Here is an 18,861-nt window from a genome sequence, read left to right as displayed (position 1 = left end):
TTTAACCACCTGCATCTGAACATGATGAACAAGTGGTAATCAGTGTGAACTTACCACCTCATGACTACGTGAGTAAATATCGGCCAGAAAATATTTTTAGCATCCTTACTGAATATACAAACAGAAGGTATCTTAAAAATACTGGGAGAGAACTGAAATGTACTGTAGGTGAAATGAAAGGATTTATCTCTGCAACAGTGATGATGTCGTACTTGTGCTATCTTAGGATTAGGACGTATTGGGCCAAAAAGAGTTGGGTGGAAGGTATTGCTAAAAAAAATTTGCCGTGACAGATATTTTACAATTACAAAATATCTGAAACTTGTTGATGATGAAGTGTCCCTCGAAGTAAAACAAAATAATAAATTTTGGAAATACAACCTACTTAGTCCTGGAGTGATCATTTACATGGACTGTTATTTCACATCAGAGTCACTTTTAGACAAACTGCACAGTGAAGCTAAGTGTCAAGCTACTGGAACATTACAGAACTCCAGAATTCAAAAAGTTTCCAAACTATCATTGGACAAGGATATGGAGAAAAATTGTAGGAGATCCAGTGATCAATCAGTGAGAAGTGATGGCCAACTTTGTGTAATGAAGTGGTTCGACAATCTCCCTGCTATCTTCATATTCAGTAGAGAAGGAGTAAACCCAGTTGATAAATGTTGCCGCTGGTGCAGGAAAGAAAAAAAGTACATTCAAGTAGATTGTCCCGCAGTTGTAAGCACCTACAATTCAAATACGGGAGGTGCTGACTTTCTCAACAGATTGATCAGCTATTACAGAATAAGTGCAAAAACTAAGAAGTGGACTGTAAGGGTAATTATGCACTTCATTGATTTCGTTATTTGTGCTTTATAGCTAGAATACAGACATGATCAAGCTGTCTTGGGTACATCCAAGAATGACGCTTTAGACTGCCTCCAGTTCAGAGAAAAGTTTGAGGAATACCTATGGCATACACACAAACCTGAAGCGATATCTGATGATGATCCTGACTTCAAAAATCCAGCACCAAAGCATTCAAAGTCTAGAATTGATCACCCTCCTGATGCCATTCGATCAAAAAATGTTCTACATCCACCACAATTTCCTCAACTGGTTTCCAAAAATTGCTGTCGACTTCCAGGGTGTTCAGCTAATAAGGCACACATAAGATGTTCCACCTGCAAAGTTTTCCTCTGCCTGCATGATAAACACAACTGCTTCAAGCTTTATCATCAGTTGTGAAGACTAAATGAATTAAATTTGTCATCAGAAATAAATGATTATGATAGAGCTACTGTATTCCGGATTTTTTTTCTAACTGCCGTATGCTTCACATCTGCTGTGCAGCAAGCTACATAAATTTAAGTATTAACTGTCTTTTTCTTACTTGTCACTTCTTTTTCCGCATGTTTTTGCTTTTAGGAAGCTTTAATTTTCGAGTACTAGTAATAGTGTTCCATAGATTTCGTGTTTGTTTTGAATACAGTCCAGAGACAGGTAGTGCTTATTTTCACTGTTTACAACAAGAAGTGTCTAGTAACCACAGTTTAGTCAGCCATTAGCCGGATTTAGTGAATTAGCAGTCTAGTTAAATGTTGATTAACTCTCTACAGTAAATTGTTGATTTCTTAGGATGGATAGGATGTGTGACTGCTGTGCACAGACGCAGGAGGAGCTGGCCACTGAGCACGAGCAGCTGAACATGCTGATGGCCGCGGTCAGCCGTCATCAGGCTGCTGCCTCGGAGTGTAGCAGCAGTGGGGAGTCTGGTGCGTCGCATGGTACACGCCAGGTGTTACATGCTTCACCCATGGTACCTGCTGTCGAGACATCATCACAGATACTGGGCGCGGTTAGGCCACTCTCTCCCCAAGAGGAGTGGTAGGTTTGGCGGCGTTTGCGTCGCACAAGGCGGAGGGTCAATGTGGTGCCTGGCTGTGTGGCATTGCCCGCACTGTCTGTTAGTGGACATGTGGCCGCTCCTTCAGCAAGGTCCGAGCAGGCACATGGGGGAAGGGGTTTATTAATGATTGGGAACTCCAATGTTAGGAGCCCCTTAGGGAAATAGCGGAAAGGTCGAGCAAGAAGGCCAGTACGAAGACAGTAACTTGTTCTCGAAAGAACAGTTACTGTTGATGACCGTGCAGCTTTTTCCCTGGGATAAATTATGACTAACTGAAAACCTCAGCTGCCAACAGGTGTTGTTGATATACCTCGATGTGGACAGCTGAAAATGTGTGCCCCGACCAGGACTCGAACCCGGGATCTCCTGCTTACATGGCAGACACTCTATCCATCTGTGCCACCGAGGACACAGATGAATAGCGCGACTGCAGGGACTTATCCTTTGCACGCTTCCCGTGACACTCACATTCCCAACTGTCCACAATTCTACATATGTATTGTACCTGATAGACGTTTGCCTACTCACGCACACTTTGGCGATTCCCGTAAGAGTTTGGGCAACCTGTGCGCATAAGCGCAGACGACGGTCAATGGCTGGGTAGCCTTTAACTATATATACGAAGACAGTAACTTGTTCTCAAAAGAACAGTTACTGTTGATGACTGTGCAGCTTTTTCCCTGGAAGGCCAGTGTTCAAGTGTTCACTCTGTCTGCTTGCCGGAGGATTGGGGGGGGGGGGGGGGGGGGGGCTTTCATCCGAGATATGGAGGAGGCCCTGGCGGTGGCGATAGAGAGCACTGGGTGCACCTGACTGTAAACTGTTGCTCATGTCGGCACCAATGACTACTGCCGTCTGGGCTCAGAGGTCATCCTCAGTTCATGCAGGCAGTTGGCGGAGTTGGTGAAGGCAGAAAGCCTCGCTCGTGGGATGGAATCTGAGCTAACTATTTCTAGTATCATTCCCAGAACCAATAGCGGTCATCTGGTTTGGAGCCGAGTGGAAGGCTTAAACCAGAGGCTCAGACAATTCTACAGAGATCTGGGGTGCAAATTTCTCGACCTCCGCTATCAGGTGGATAAATGTAGGGTCCCCTTGAATAGGTCACGCGTGCACTACATGCAGGAAGCCGCTGCAAGGGTTGCGGAGTACATGTGAAGTGCACATGTGGGCTTTTTAGGTTAGAGAATTCCCTCCCTAAGCCCGACAAGAAGCCTCCCGAGACACGACAAGGTAGTAGTAGGCAAAACGCAACAGGGAATAACAATATGAATGTGGTAATAGTAAACTGCAGGAGCCTCTATAGAAAGGGCCTAGAACCGCTCTCATTAATAAACAGTTACAATGCCCACATAGTACTAGGGACGGAAAGTTGGCTGAAACCAGATGTAAACAGTAATGAAATTCTAAACTCAGATTGGAATGTATACTGCAGAGACAGGCTGGACAGTGAAGGGGGAGGCGCGTTTATAGCGATAAAAAGTGCAATAGTATCAAAGGAAATTGACGGAGATCCGAAATGTGAAATAATTTGGGTGAAGGTCACGGTTAAAGCAGGCTCAAACATGGTAATTGGATGTCTCTATAGGCCCCCCTGGCTCAGCAGTAGTTGTGGCAGAGTACCTGAAGGAAATTTTGGAAAATATTGGGTGGAGATTTTAATTTACCAGATATAGACTGGGACACTCAAACGTTCATAACGGGTTGCAGGGACAAAGAATCCAGTGAAGTTTTTTTAAGTGCTTTATCTGAAAACTACCTTGAGCAGTTAAATAGAGAACCGACTCATGGTGATAACATATTAGACCTTCTGGTGACAAACAGACCTGAACTATTGGAAACAGTTAACGCAGAACAGGGAATCAGCGATCATAAAGCGGTTACTGCATCGATGATTTAAGCCATAAATAGAAATATTAAAAAAAAAGGTAGGAATATTTTTCTGTCTAGCAAAAGTGACAAAAAGTAGATTTTAGAGTACTTGACGGCTCAACACAAAAGTTTTGTCTCAAGTGCAGATAGTGTTGACGATCAGTGGACAAAGTTAAAAACCATCGTACAATATGCTTTAGATGAGTATGTGCCAAGCAAGATCGTGAGAGATGGAAAAGAGCCAACGTGGTACAACAACCGAGTTAGAAAACTGCTATGGAAGCAGAGGAAACTTCACAGCAAACATAAACATAGCCAAAGCCTTGCAGACAAACAAAAATTACATGAAGCGAAATGTAGTGTGAGGAGGGCTTTGCGAGAGGTGTTCAATGAATTCGAAAGTAAAGTTCTATGTACTGACTTGGCAGAAAATCCTAAGAAATTTTGGTCTTATGTCAAAGCGGTAGGTGGATTAAAACAAAATGTCCAGACACTCTGTGACCAAAATGGTACTGAAACAGAGGCTGACAGACTAAAGGCCAAAATACTAAATGTCTTTTTCCAAAGCTGTTTCACAGAGTAGTTCCTTCTCTAGATTGTCGCACAGATGACGAAATGCTAGATATCGAAACAGATGAAAAAGGGATAGAAAAACAATTAAAATCGCTCAAAAGAGGAAAGACCACTGGACCTGATGGGATACCAGTTCGATTTTACACAGAGTACGCAAAGGAACTTGCCCCCCTTCTTGCAGCGGTTACCGTAGGCCTCTAGAAGAGCGAAGAGTTCTAAAAGATTGGAAAAGGGCACAGGTCATTCCCGTTTTCAAGAAGGGACGTCGAACAGATGTGCAGAACTATAGACCTATATATCTAATGTCAATAAGTTGTAGAATTTTGGAACATGTATTATGTTCGAGTACAATGACTTTTCTGGAGACTAGAAATCTACTCTGTAGGAACCAACATGGGTTTCGAAAAAGACGATCGTGTGAAACCCAGCTCACGCTATTCGTCCACGAGACTCAGAGGGCCATATACACGGGTTCCCAGGTAGATGCCATGTTTCTTTACTTCCGCAAGGTGTTCGATACAGTTTCCCACAGTCGTTTAATGAACAAAGTAAGAGCATATGGACCAATTGTGTGATTGGATTGAAGAGTTTCTAGTTAACAGAACGCAGCATGTCATTCTCAATGGAGAGAAGTCTTCTGAAGTAAGAGTGATTTCAGGTGTGCCGCAGGGGAGTATCGTAGGACCATTGCTATTCACAAAAAAAAAAAAAAAAAAAAAAAAAAAAAAAAAATATATATATATATATATATATATATATATATATATATATATGGTTATAATAGAAGGAAACATTCCACGAAGGAAAAATATACCTAAAAACAAAGATGATGTGACTTACCAAATGAAAGTGCTGGCAGGTCGACAGACACACAAACGAACACAAACATACACACAAAATCCAAGCTTTCGCAACAAATTGTTGCCTCATCAGGAAAGAGGGAAGGAGAGGGAAAGACGAAAGGATGTGGGTTTTAAGGGAGAGGGTAAGGAGTCATTCCAGTCCCGGGAGCGGAAAGACTTACCTTAGGGGGAAAAAAGGACGGGTATACACTCGCACACACATGTGTGGATGGATATGTGTGTGTGTGCGAGTGTATACCCGTCCTTTTTTCCCCCTAAGGTAAGTCTTTCCGCTCCCGGGACTGGAATGACTCCTTACCCTCTCCCTTAAAACCCACATCCTTTCGTCTTTCCCTCTCCTTCCCTCTTTCCTGATGAGGCAACAATTTGTTGCGAAAGCTTGGATTTTGTGTGTATGTTTGTGTTCGTTTGTGTGTCTGTCGACCTGCCAGCACTTTCATTTGGTAAGTCACATCATCTTTGTTTTTAGGTATATATATATATATATATATATATATATATATGACCTTGTGGATAACATTGGAAGTTCACTGAGGCTTTTTGCTGATGATGTTGTAGTATATCGTGAGGTTGTAACAATGAAAACTTGTACTGAAATGTAGGAGGATCTGCAATGAATTGACGCATGGTGCAGGGAATGGCAATTGAATCTCAATGTAGACAAGTGTAATGTGCTGCGAATACACAGAAAGAAAGATCCTTTATCATTTAGCTACAATATAGCAGGAAACAGTTAATTCCATAAATTATCTGGGAGTAGGCGTTATGAGTGATTTAAAATGGAATGACCATATAAAATTATCCATCGGTAAAGCAGATGCCAGACTGAAATTCATTGGAAGAATCCTAAGGAAATGCAATCTGAAAATGAAGAAGTAGGTTACAGTACACTTGTTCGCCAACTGCTTGAATACTGCTCACCAGTGTGGGATCTGTACCAGATAGGATTGATTGAGGGAAGAGAGAAGATCCAATGGAGAGCAGTGCGCTTCGTTACAAGATCATTTAGTAATCGTGAAAGTGTTATGGAGATGACAAACTCCAGTGGAAGACTCTGCAAGAGAGACACTCAGTAGCTTGGTACGGGCTTTTGTTGAAGTTTCGAGAACATACCTTCACCGAGGAGTCAAGCAGTATATTGCTCCCTCCTACGTATATCACGCGAAGAGACCATGAGGATAAAATCAGAGACATTAGGGCCCACACAGAGGCATACCAACAATCTTTCTTTCCACCAACAATACAAGACTGGACTAGAAGGGAGAATTGATAGAGGTACTCAAAGTACCTTCCGCCGTCAGGTGGCTCGCAGAGTATGGATGTAGATGTACAACCTACTTTTCCGAAGTACAATTTTGTAACAATAAAATGTATTTTTGTAGTAATTTAAATAAACAATGCATCGATAAAACTAAAAATAATGTTCTTAATGAAATATAATTTGTGGAACTTCATTACACCTTGAGACCTAACATCCCTGTGGGGGACATCCCTTTGTAGGAATAGTAGCAATGAATGATTTTTAAAACATTTTCCTTGTGTTTCTAATATTGCTAATAAGCAAATTATGGAAGAAAATATAAAAAAATTAAATAAAAATTTTCTCTGGACTGAGGAGATTAAGCATGTAAGACCTTTATGGTTGAAGATGCAAATCACTCTATGGTGATGGTTTTATTAGTTTTGGATTACTCATGAAGAAACTAATGAAAAATTCCAAACCATACCTCAATATTTAAGGTGTCATATCTCTTGAACTATGCTCGTACAATGATATAATTTTGCAGGTACATTCAGTGGTATATTGGACACCGTCCGCAAAATGTGTTACAAACAGAGATAGTAGTAAAGAAGTAATCAAATCATACCTGATGTTGAAGTTTTAGTGCACAAACTGCAAAAATTTAATAACTGCTAAACTTTTTCCTTCAATCATCTGTGACAGATCTTGGTGTGAAAAACTTTTGGAAATGTTTGAAATCATGCGTGAAGTTTTCTGGAAGTTGCTAAGTGCTGTCATTCTCAAATACTGGATGAATATCTACCTATGTCCGGATCCCGCTCAAGCTACTGTTGGGTCTGGGTGCTGACGAGTCATCTCCATTTGGCTCAGTCCTCCCAACACTTTTCTTCCTCCACTTGCTACCAGATCACACTTCTCCTTTCCACAGATATTCACACTCCCATTTTCCACCGTGTTCTTGGGCACTGTCTAGGTCTTTTTCCATCCATCTTTAGTTCTTCCATAATTTTGGGGAGTCTCTGCCCACGCATCCTCTTAACATGCCCATACCATCTTAATCTCTTTTTTTCCAATTTCTTATCTCATACTTTCTTGTTTAAGGTCCTTTCTAATATCTAAATTCATTAGTCTGCCTATTCTTGTTTTTCCATTAACTGCTCTGAGAAATTTCATTTCTCCTGCTTGGAGTATGCTCCAGTCCCTTTCTGTCATTGTCCATGTTTCTCCTCCACAGGTGACAATAGCGAAGTAATAACTCTTATACATAAGGAGTTTTGCTTTTTCTGGAACTTCCTTATTCAAAATCAGGTGTTTTATTGTTTGGAAGAAATTGCCTCCACTCTGTAACCTCTTATTAATTTCGTTGGTTATTCTTCCATCACCAGATATTTCACTCCCTACATAAGTGAAACTGTCAACCACTTTCAGGGGTTCTCCATTCAAAGTAATATTTCTGTTGATCCCTTTCTCTCTTCCAAATACCATTAATTCACTCTTATCTTTATTTATTTTTAATCCACACCTTTTCATTATTTCCTTCCACACATCAAGTTGTAACTGTACATCTACCTCTTTATCGCCCCATATTATCATATCATCTGCAAAACTCATCTTTTTGTCTTTTTCTTTTATTATAGCTTTAACTGCCCTATTCATTTCCTTGTCTTATTACAAAGTATTAAGAGTTCCTCATTGGTGTTCTAATTCTGCAATTGTGTCCTCTGTGCAATGTCTTTATTACATCAATGTATCCATCTTCTATATCTATCTACTTCATTTCTTCCCAAAATCTTTCCCTGTTAACTGAGTGATATGACTTCTCTAAGTCTATAAAAACCATTATCAACCTTTTGTTATACTACCAACTTTTTTCCATCAGTTGACGGACAGAAAATATCAGTTCCTAAACCCATGCTGTTCTCCAGTAAGCTCCTTTCCTATCTTTTCACTTATTCGATTTAGTAAAATTCTTTCAAAAATCTTGGCTGTATGATTCTTAATTGTTATTCCTCTGTAGTTTTTACCAAGTCTTTTACTGCCTTTTTCAAAGATGCGAACAATGTCTCTTCTTCTCCAATCATAAGGTATTGTACTATTTCTCCACACACTTAAGTTTCTCTATACAGCCCCTGTATTCCCACTTGACCTGCTGCTCTTATCATGTCCACTGATACTTCATCAGGTACTGGGGCTTTCCCCCATTCATGTTCTTTACAGTTATTTCCATTTCTTCCCACATAATTTGTCCTAATTCTGCTTCCCAACTTCTCTCAAAATCTCAATTATTTGTTGTTTCCTCATGCACCTGCTCCTCAGCGTTTAAGAGTTTCTTAAAATGTTCTCTCCAGAGATCTTTTATATTCCCTGGATCTTCAATCACAGTACCATGAATGAATATGCTCTGGGTAATTTGTGCGCTGTGAGTTACACTGCCATAAGACATAAAAATAATTTGTAACTTTAATATTTGACTCACAATGTTAAACATTTAACATAAGATTATATGTCTTAATGAGCAGATGATGACAGCAATTCAGATTTTTTATTTTGGTCTATATTTGCATGAAACACTAAAAATCAATTTTCTGTTGTCCCTGGAAGCTCTCTGACAGGTAATTTGCAATGGGGGCTGGGTGAACATTTTAGTCGTTTAATAATGTAGATGTTACTCCTGATTTAATTTGCGGCAGTTGAATAGAAGTAAGCTTGCATAATAGTGAATAAAAGAGAAGAAATGCTGTTACTGCTAGCGCACATTCGGAAAAGTACGGAATCTTGGAAAGATGAAAAAATAATCCAAAACATGATGATGATAACAATAATAATAATAAATACATAGCAAAAATAGAAATTCAGTAGCAAGTGAGTAATATCACTGCAGTATTCAGCTTCTTAATATTGTTTCATGAGACTTATGGGAGAGCTATCACAGGGAAAAGGAAGGAAGGAACGAAAGAAAAAAAAAAGAAGGAAAATTAAGGTTTAAAATACAGAAATTCCATGTTCTTTCACAGGAATTATCCCCATTTGTCTCAAGCAATTTTGCAGATGTGGATTTGAATCCCATTCCTCTCAAATGTTAAGCTCAGTGCCTTACCAATGGGCCACTTCGCTAGTTGCAGAATTGGCAGAGAGAGAGAGAGAGAGAGAGAGAGAGAGAGAGAGAGGAGGAGGAGGAGAAAAGATGATTTCATTTGAATCCTTGCTACCCTCCCTATTTTCCTTTCCCTGTTGCTTCATAACCTGGGTTGTGAGTAACTGAATCTCCTTTCCCTTCTTCCCTTTCTTTCCCCTCTCTCCTCCCCGATGAAGGAACATTTGTTCCGAAAGCTAGGAACGTAAATTTTCGGTTCTGTTTTATGTGTATCTATTGGCTGTACTGAGCTAAGTACTGGCCAGCCCCTCTATCTCTTTGTTAGTATTTGTTTCACATCTTTATATGAGATTTTCCATTAATCATTTAGATCTGCTATTTATACTTGCAGAAGTACATATAACTACACTTAATCTAATATTTAAAGATTGGTATCAGTAAAAATAACCTTATAGCATGTTTCAGATATGTTGAGCTATTGCTAGGGACAAAAACATTTATGCAGTAGTTCAGCTTACAAACTTGCATTTTTCAGAGGACATGTAAACACACTGCAATCTAATTGAATTTTCTCATTGTGAGTGTATGAAGGGCGATCTGTTTTAATTGTTAAAAACCATTAGTAAGCCGAGATCGCACAAAATATTTTTAATACAAGGCAACTGGTTTCAACAGTCTTAGCTGTCATCTTCAGGTCTTAAACATTTTTTGTTGTGAAACATGTTCATTTTACGCTGACCTCATGCACAAGATGCCAAATGGATAAAACTCAGCACCTTCTTCTGAAAGTGGATTTTCACTTTTTAGTATAAAGAGCATTCAAAAAGAAACAAGTCAAATCTGGAAATCGCAAACAGGTGACAGGAGGGTAATATCGTGGCGTGTGTAACGAGGTGTGGTTCCGACCAGAGGGTGGGAGTGCACAGCCCATCGCTAGAAGGCACATGTGCACGTTACGTGACTATACAGAGCTAGCAGCAGCACGCATCAATCGTCCGACGTTGCCAGTCGCATTGCAAACAGTGATATGGAGGCATCAACAGAAGAGCAACGAGGTGTTGTTCATTTTCTGATAGCGGAAGGAGTAGGAGGAATAGACATTCATCGATGAATGTCATAAGTGTACAGCAAACACTACACGTCCCTTGCAAGGGTCAAGGCGTGGCACAAGCACTTTGGGAAGGATGGATGTCATTAGCCGATGATACCATCCAGCTGGTGGATGCACTCAGTACCCAGGACTGCCGAGTGACAGTGAAAGCCACAGCCAACGTGGTCAGATTGAGCATCAGAAGTGTTTACACCCTCATAAAGGTACAACTGCACATGCATAAAGTGTGTGCCCAATGGGTGCCCCACAGTCTTCAACAACACCAGGAAGCATGTTGAATGGCCCACTGTCTTGCTCATCTGCAGTGGTATGCTCGGGAAGGGAATGCATTCCTGGCACAATGGTGGCTGGAGATGAGTCATGGTGTCATCACTTCGAACCAGAATTAAAACAACAAAGTCTCCCGTGGAAGCATCCAGGGTCACCACCACCAAAATAGCCAAGGCCATCCACATAAGTGCAGGAAAGGTTACCGTATTTACCCGAATCTAAGCCGCACTCGAATCTAAGCCGCACCTGAAAAATGAGACTCGAAATAAAGGAAAAAAAGATTTCCCGAATCTAAGCCGCACCTGAAATTTGAGACTCGAAATTCAAGGGGGGAGAAAAGTTTTAGGCCGCACCTCCAAATCGAAACAAAGTTGGTCCATTGTAATATGAGACACAATTTAGGTCGAATGAATGACGATACAGCTACAGTAGTTTGGTTCGAGTCGTAAGCTTTACCAGGTAGCCATTGCTATGCGTCAGGCGCTCCGTCCGTATTTATACGGGTACCCTTCCTTTTTCACGTGCTTCGTCTGGTTTGAATCAATTGCTTATTTTGTTTGATCTGATAAGTGCCGTTTTCTCTGTTATAGGTGTTTACGTCACTCTAAGCTAAAAATGCATCACTGTACTGTGTCATGCATTGTTTGTCGCATTCTGATAGTGCGTGTTTATGGCCTGTCGCCGTTCGCGGCATGGCTTGCTTTTGTGCGCGCTACCGCCGCTTACAACTAAAAAGAGGCGAATCGTCTCATTAGCGAAGCAATGTGAAGAGACTGCTATTTGTTGTTACTTACACTGCTGCTTTCTTTGAGAATGATCAATAAGAACCAAATAATAGGCTGCATATGATAGAACATGTTCTGAACGAGAGTTAGGCGAAAATTTTTCTCCGTTTGAAAATCTTTGCGGCCGTTTCTTTAGTACATCAAATTCTGCACAGAAATTAGAGTCATCTTAGATTTAAAAATCTAGTCAGTTGCCGTACTTCATTTCTGACTGTATCACTATTAGGCTAAGAATAATACGAATATAAACATGACACGATAAGTGTATTCTTCCGCGTTTGCTGTTGTCTCACTCTAGTTTCGTAGTTTATTAGGCAGACAGGATTTAAATGAGATAGCAACAAACACGGAAGAACACATGGCAAAATGTTTATATTCTTATTATTCTTATGGTGAATGGTGAAGAGAATACTGCTTGTGATTCACATTTCATCAGGTTACTATTAGCAACCATCTCTTCTCACAGGTAGGAAAAAATTCAGAATGTAGAGTTGGCCATATTGAAAAACATCCCAAACAGTCTTGCCAGTCGGGTTTTCGTAGTACATTGAAATTCTACTACATTCGAAGATGAACAATACGGAATTTGTATTTACTTCGTTGGATAATGTATGAAAATGCAGTGGTCAAAACTCAGGGCGGAGAAAAAAAAGCTCGTCTTCCACCTTTTTTTTAAATTTATTTACTGATGCAGAGGTTTTGGCGCCAGTATTTATCTTTGTGCCTATAAAGCATGCCAGTGTAGCGCTACATAAATTCGACGGCAGAAGTTAGTTGTGGCGGCACCTACCAACATTTTTCAGAACTTCCGCTTGCTTTGCACTCGATTCTAAGCCGCAGGCGGTTTTTTGGATAACAAAAACCGGAAAAAAAGTGCGGTTTAGATTCGAGTAAATACGGTATGTTGACATTCTTCTTTGACAAAGATGGCTCCCTTCTGATTCACTTCCTGCAGCACGGGACAACAATGAATGTCCAGCATTACCTGCAAACTTTGACCACCCTTCGCCAAGTGATCAAATCAAAACGACTATGCAATCTCACTCCTGGGGTCATTCTGCTCCACGATAATGCAAAGCCTCATATGGCCAACACAGTCGTGGCACTCCTGTAGGAATTCAAGTGGGAGGTTCCCGGCCACCCTCCACACAGTCCGGACCTTTCGCCTTGAGATTACACCATTTTTGGTCCTCTTAAAAAGACTGTGACGGGCAAATGATTTACCTCAGCCGACAATGTGCAACTGTACATGCAGACCTGGTTAACATCACAGCCCTGGGAATTTCATGAGACAGCCATTCACCGCCTTGTATCACAGTGGAACAAGTGTCTCAACAGCCTGGGTCAATACTTTTAACATACAGGTACTGGTTTCTGTAATTATGCCTCCAGTTTGTTTCTTTTTGAATGCCCCTTATGTGTGTCCACCATATGTAAACAGATGTGCTATTGTGTACATATTTGTATTGTGTAACAGGCATCTGTCAGCAATATGTATAAAGACATGGGCTCTTGGACAAGATGCTGTGTGCTTTTAAATATTTTAGCGATGACAAATGATTATAATGTGCTGAGTTTTATCCACTTGACATCTTGTGCATGAGGTCAGTGTACAATGAACAAGTTTGACTACAAAAAATGTTTGAGACCTGAAGATGACAGCTAAGACTTTTGAAACCAACTGTCTTAAATAAAAAAATATTTTGTGCAATCTTGGCTTTTGATTGGTTTTTAACTATTTTTAACACTGCAATCTTGTCGTTGTGTCCACAGCCCAAATTAGGACAACATTTGGGATTGAGCTTCCAGGTACAATAACTGTGTGATAGGAAGAAAAATGCAAGTTCCTCAGCTAAGACATTATGTTCAAGTTATTGTTTATGTGCCTGTCAATGGCTCCACTGTATGGTGATTGATTGTCTTTGTTCACTCCATTGTCTGTGTTTCACTCCGATTTTGAATTTTCAAACTTACTTACCTTCCCCCCTGGCAGTGGTTTTGGGGAAACAGTGGTGGTAGCTGTTTGAAATGTGAGACCATCCAACTTTCCAACACCCCACATGGAGAAACTTGATGGAGACATGTTATTGAAAGCACCCAAGTCTGCAACTTTAGGAAAGTTTGCAACATTCTGTGAAAACAAAACAAAATAACTAATGGTCAATATTAACTGATTGTTTTTGTTACTACATAAATTTATTTTTATGGAACATCTTGGCTTTTCAAGACAAAGGTTAATAATATTTCTTCTCCAGACAGATTACCAATTAAATAAATTTTTGGTGTATCATATGCAAGTAAAAAAAAAAAAAGTTAAAGAACTGACTTATTTTTTTACAAATCCAGTCGTGGACCACAAATGTCTATTAATCAGGCTAAAAATTCCAGTCAGTGATGACCATCTTCAGCCCTAGATAAATGCAGTATACTACACAGTTCATGCCACTGTGCATTTTGATGGTACCAATGTTATGAACTGTGTAATATACTGCATTTACTCAGTTGCAAAGATGGTCACTGATTACTGAAATTAATAACCTGCTTAATAAACACCTGTGGACCATGACTGGTTTTATAATAAAATAAATAATTCCTGGCTCACTGGAGAAACTTACTGTTGCTACTTGTTAAAGAAATGAGCTCACTTGATTGAATGATAAATCACATTATTACTTCTTATGCTCTCCAAAATTTTCAAATCTGTTAGCTGTTATTGACTCCAATGACATAGTTTTGATTCATTTACTTACACAAAATAAATCTATTGATAGTACACTATATCACACAAATGAGACACGAAGACTTAATGACAACTTACTATAATGTGCAACACAAACTGTCAGTTATATACTACACATTGGAAAATGAGATGAAATATCTACACATCCCTTGACCACATTTGAGGGTATAATTTTAAATAAAAATTATGTCAATACTGTTGGATAATAATATGGAAAAATATGGGCAACAGTTTTTAAGAACAGTGAAATCATGGAAAGGATTAAAATTTTTGCTCGTCTAAGATCACTAATGAACAACCCACTCACTTACTGTGGGCAACTATGACACTGACAGTCCTGCAGAACATAACATGGCTAACTTTACTGGGTGCCTCCAAACCACACAATCTGGATTTGTCACACTGATCTGTGCAGGGGAAATTTCTCCCTAGAACATGGTTCAAATGGCTCTGAGCACTATGGGACTTAACATCTGAGGTCATCAGTCCCCTAGAACTTAGAACTACTTAAATCTAACTAACCTAAGGACATCGCACACATCCATGCCTGAGGCAGGATTCGAATTTGTGACCGTAGCGGTCGCGCAGTTCCAGAATGAACTGCCTAGAACCGCTTGGTCACTGCGGCCGGCTCCTAGAACATGTATTTGCTTCTACAATACCCCTGTTCTTCACTTGCCCTCTTTCCATCCTCCTTTCCCTTTTAATGTTTACTCAGTCCCATATCCTTTAACCTGAATGAGCCTCTCACGCCTAGTTTCTTCTCTCATTTACTCCTATCAACTTTCCACCACGAAACTCTTCCCAATTTTCAATCTCCCTATCAACTTTCCACCACGAAAATCTTCCCTATTTTCAATCTCTTACAACTACTCTGCACCCTTTCCTCAATCCCCTATTACTTCCTACTTTCTGTGTTCCTGGCAGGACAACTACACCAATACAGCCCCTGCACCAAGCTACTTGTTCCACCCTGGCATTATCTTTTTCCTATCCCTCATCTGCCCTATTTCTCTCTTTATATTCATAACAAGATAAATTTTGGTTTCGTGTCTGTACGTTGCTCATGCTTGAAGTATGTGGCAAGTAATTATCTTTTCTCCTCCCATTGTTTGCAATTCACCCAGGGCTTTCTGGTATCAATTTAATAATAACTAAAATACTTACAAGCAAACTCTGGCATCAAAGAACAAGCAGATACACAAAGAATTCATCTGGACTTTACATTACTAGCAGAATTTCATTTTGACTTGCCGTCTATCTTTGTGCATAGCAAGAACTACTCAGGATACAAACAGAAGTTTAGATCTAATATTCACCTCTAAATGATTATTGTGTTGATGAGATTCTGGTGCATCTAGGTCTCCATTCTCTAGAACAACATCATCTGTTCCTAGATCACCTTCATCTTCCTCTTCAAGCATAAGATGGGCAACTCTAGCCTCAAGATCAAAGTCTTCTGAGGAATCAGAATGAGGAAGCGACTGTGTGCGAGACAGGGGCTGGTTGTGTCGAGGTGTCGACGATATAGGCCCTGTTGCTGCACCCTCACTTCCATGAATAGCGAGTCTAGACTGCTCAGCCAGTTCTGCCAGTTTCTCATGGTCTTCTTCCCAGTCTCCTTCTGCTACAAAACAAAACAACACAATCCTGCATATTATGAACTTAAAAATATTCATGTGTGACAAATTAGCCCATGGTGAATGTAGAACCAAATCCTGCACATAAATATTGTAGCAAACATTATCTGTGCTCCAGTTTACGAATTTGACTTAAACCAAAACAAAATATTATTAATAATTCTACAACGGCACAATTCCCTCATTCCAAAAATTAGCAATAAAGTAATGAGAAATTTTAATGTTAAAGCAACCCTTTTTCATTATGTTTATCCATTTTCTGTAATTTTGTATAATAAATACTGATGAGAAAGGTACAACTGAGGAGGAGGAGTAGAGAGAGATGGAATGGGGGAAAGGGAGACATACGTGCCTCAGTGCCAGACTAAGTCCATGTCTGCTAACAGGTCACCAGTTTTGACATCAATGTTACCGTTTATTTTTTATGCAGTTATTCAGCTGACAAAGTGAGTAAAAACTGTTTCTCCTATGGGTGTATTGACTACATTGTGATTTATTTGCTATTCTCGTTCTCCTTCTTTTGACCCAGCTCTTTTTTTTATCAGTTCACTATCTCTAATGTATTCTTCATCAGTTAATTTCACAAGACTGTTTGCAGGAGTGTATGTTATTCACATCTTACAATCATTTAACAATTTCGGCAACAACTTTCTTGAAATTTATGTATGAGCAAAGTGTTGTGTTTGACTACGATTCATCAATGTTAAAGATTCTTCTAGTCCACCGTATGTTGTTCACAGTATATGGTTGAACAAGTGGGCTTTACATTTGTGCACTAATCAATGATAATTTTTACTGTGGATGTCTCGTGTGTGTGTGTGTGTGTGTGTGTGTGTGTGTGTGTGTGTGTGCGTGTGCGTGTGCGTGTGCGTGTGCGTGTCTGTAATTTGGGAGGCCTTACTTGTATCTTATCATCTTATTCTGCACCGAGCATGTGACACAAGATCTTTCTCCCTTGCCATACTAGTTCGGCAAATTATGTCTGAGATGGGTAACTAATACTATTAAAAGATTTCATAGAGTGTAAGACAAATCAACTAAATCAACACAGGCACCACAGATAATTGAATAACTGATCTGCCACAAATGAAGAGGGAATATTCAAATCGTCTTAATGAATGGAGTAGTTCAGCAATGCATCTGACCACTACATCATCACACATCGAACTTACGAAATGATTTAGTCACACATCGAATAGGTAATACTCGGGAGCTTAATGTATCTGAATTTGGATGGGGGAAAATATACAGAGCACTTCTACAAAAAACACTGTAGTAACTAGGCCTAGGCTTTGTACACAACTGATAAACACCACAACAAGTCTGAAAAGTAAACATAACGTTCAAGGCAGAGGTATCAGTGTCTTCAAAGCCATAACTGGTTAAAGGCACTGATGCCTCTACTTCAAATGTAGTATTTACTTCAAAAACATTGCATAGCTTTGTCACTTAGTAGCACCAGCAGTCAGTTGAAACTGGGTAGGAATAAACAAACTACCAGTATCTTGTCATGGCATACAGAGAGATTTTTCAGTGGTCCCCAATGACCATGTTACAGCACAATGAAACCTGTGCATCAATGGGTCCATCTCTCAGTGTTTTTGCTGCTGCTGTTGTGTTGACTGAACAACCTGATTTTGATCATCTTTGCCACTTTGCTCGACTGCGTGTTATTAATACATCACACTCGTCTACAGAAGACAGCAAATGTTGTCACAAGTTTTATCATACTTGCCACTACAAGTGACCCTCATTGATTTGCAGCATAAAAACTGTCACTCCTAATACAGCAAATTAAGTGCATATGAAAGGAATAGACCAATGTTTTCCATATGGTACATGTCTTTTACAACAAGGAAGAAAAAGAACTTAACATACAATCAAAATCCTGTCTGCCTACATAGAAAGCCTACAGGTTGACCAGACAACTACAGTAATGACCACCAAAAATTTCCTTGTCAAGTGTATTTTATCTGTAGAAAAGTTTTGGTGTACCATATTTTATGGTCTATAAGATACACCTTCATTTTTAAGCATCTTTTTAAATTACAGTTTTACCATTTTTATTATTAGACTGCAAAGCCAGACTAAATAAAGTTCTTAGTTTTTAAAAGCGAACTGACCTTTAAAATCCCTGAAAATTGTCAACTGAATCTTCTTCTTCCTCTTCATATAAAAAGTGGTCTCCTCTACAATCGAAAGCACTAATTATGCTGCAATTCTTGAATGATTTTGCGAAAGTCTTATCACACGCTAGACCATGACTATTTATCCACTGGCACACTTTTTTGATTGTAGGTAGTTTTAAAGCTCCCTTTGGCTTGAGTTCATGTTGGGTTTTATCCATCACCCATTTGTTCCATTCTTCTTTCATATACATTTTAAATGATTTATTTATCAACACATCAAGAGGTTGAAATTGTGAAGTAAGTCCTCCCAGAATAACAGCAAGCCCCATATTACCCTGTCTCAATTTCTCTTTCACATAATTTTCCAAAAAACAACTAAATTGATCTGGCACATGAAGAGAACTCTCCTTCAAAAAAGCACCTTTGCTTCTCTCCCACACTCTGTTAATCCATGATTTCATACCGGCCTCATCCAGTCAACGATTGTCTACGTACATTGACACCACCAGTTCGTGATATTTCAGAAGGTTTTGGCATTTTTTGCACTTGAAAATGATCATTGGATTAAGTTTGGTACCATCAGCACAACACGAAAAGAAAACAGTGTAGTGCGTTTTTTTCATGTCCACTAGTCTGTAGTTACAGTT

The 18,861-nt window shown here is 39.6% G+C and overlaps 1 protein-coding gene across 1 annotated transcript in view; it reads right to left on the bottom strand.

The window, feature by feature from the left end:
* The window catches only part of LOC126100482 (protein PAT1 homolog 1), a 110,632-nt gene that overhangs the window by 70,576 nt on the left and 21,195 nt on the right, over nucleotides 1-18,861 (bottom strand). The window contains exons 3-4 of the mRNA XM_049911087.1: nucleotides 15,765-16,072; nucleotides 13,684-13,836 (exon numbers count right to left, since the gene is read on the bottom strand). Of these exons, the coding sequence (XP_049767044.1) occupies nucleotides 13,684-13,836; nucleotides 15,765-16,072 (461 nt within the window). The remainder of the gene's footprint in view (nucleotides 1-13,683; nucleotides 13,837-15,764; nucleotides 16,073-18,861) is intronic.

Source organism: Schistocerca cancellata, chromosome 9 (assembly GCF_023864275.1).
Source record: "Schistocerca cancellata isolate TAMUIC-IGC-003103 chromosome 9, iqSchCanc2.1, whole genome shotgun sequence".
Lineage (NCBI taxonomy): Eukaryota > Metazoa > Arthropoda > Insecta > Orthoptera > Acrididae > Schistocerca > Schistocerca cancellata.
Note: the sequence above shows the minus strand (reverse complement) of the source record. Positions and strands in the feature narration are given on the sequence as shown.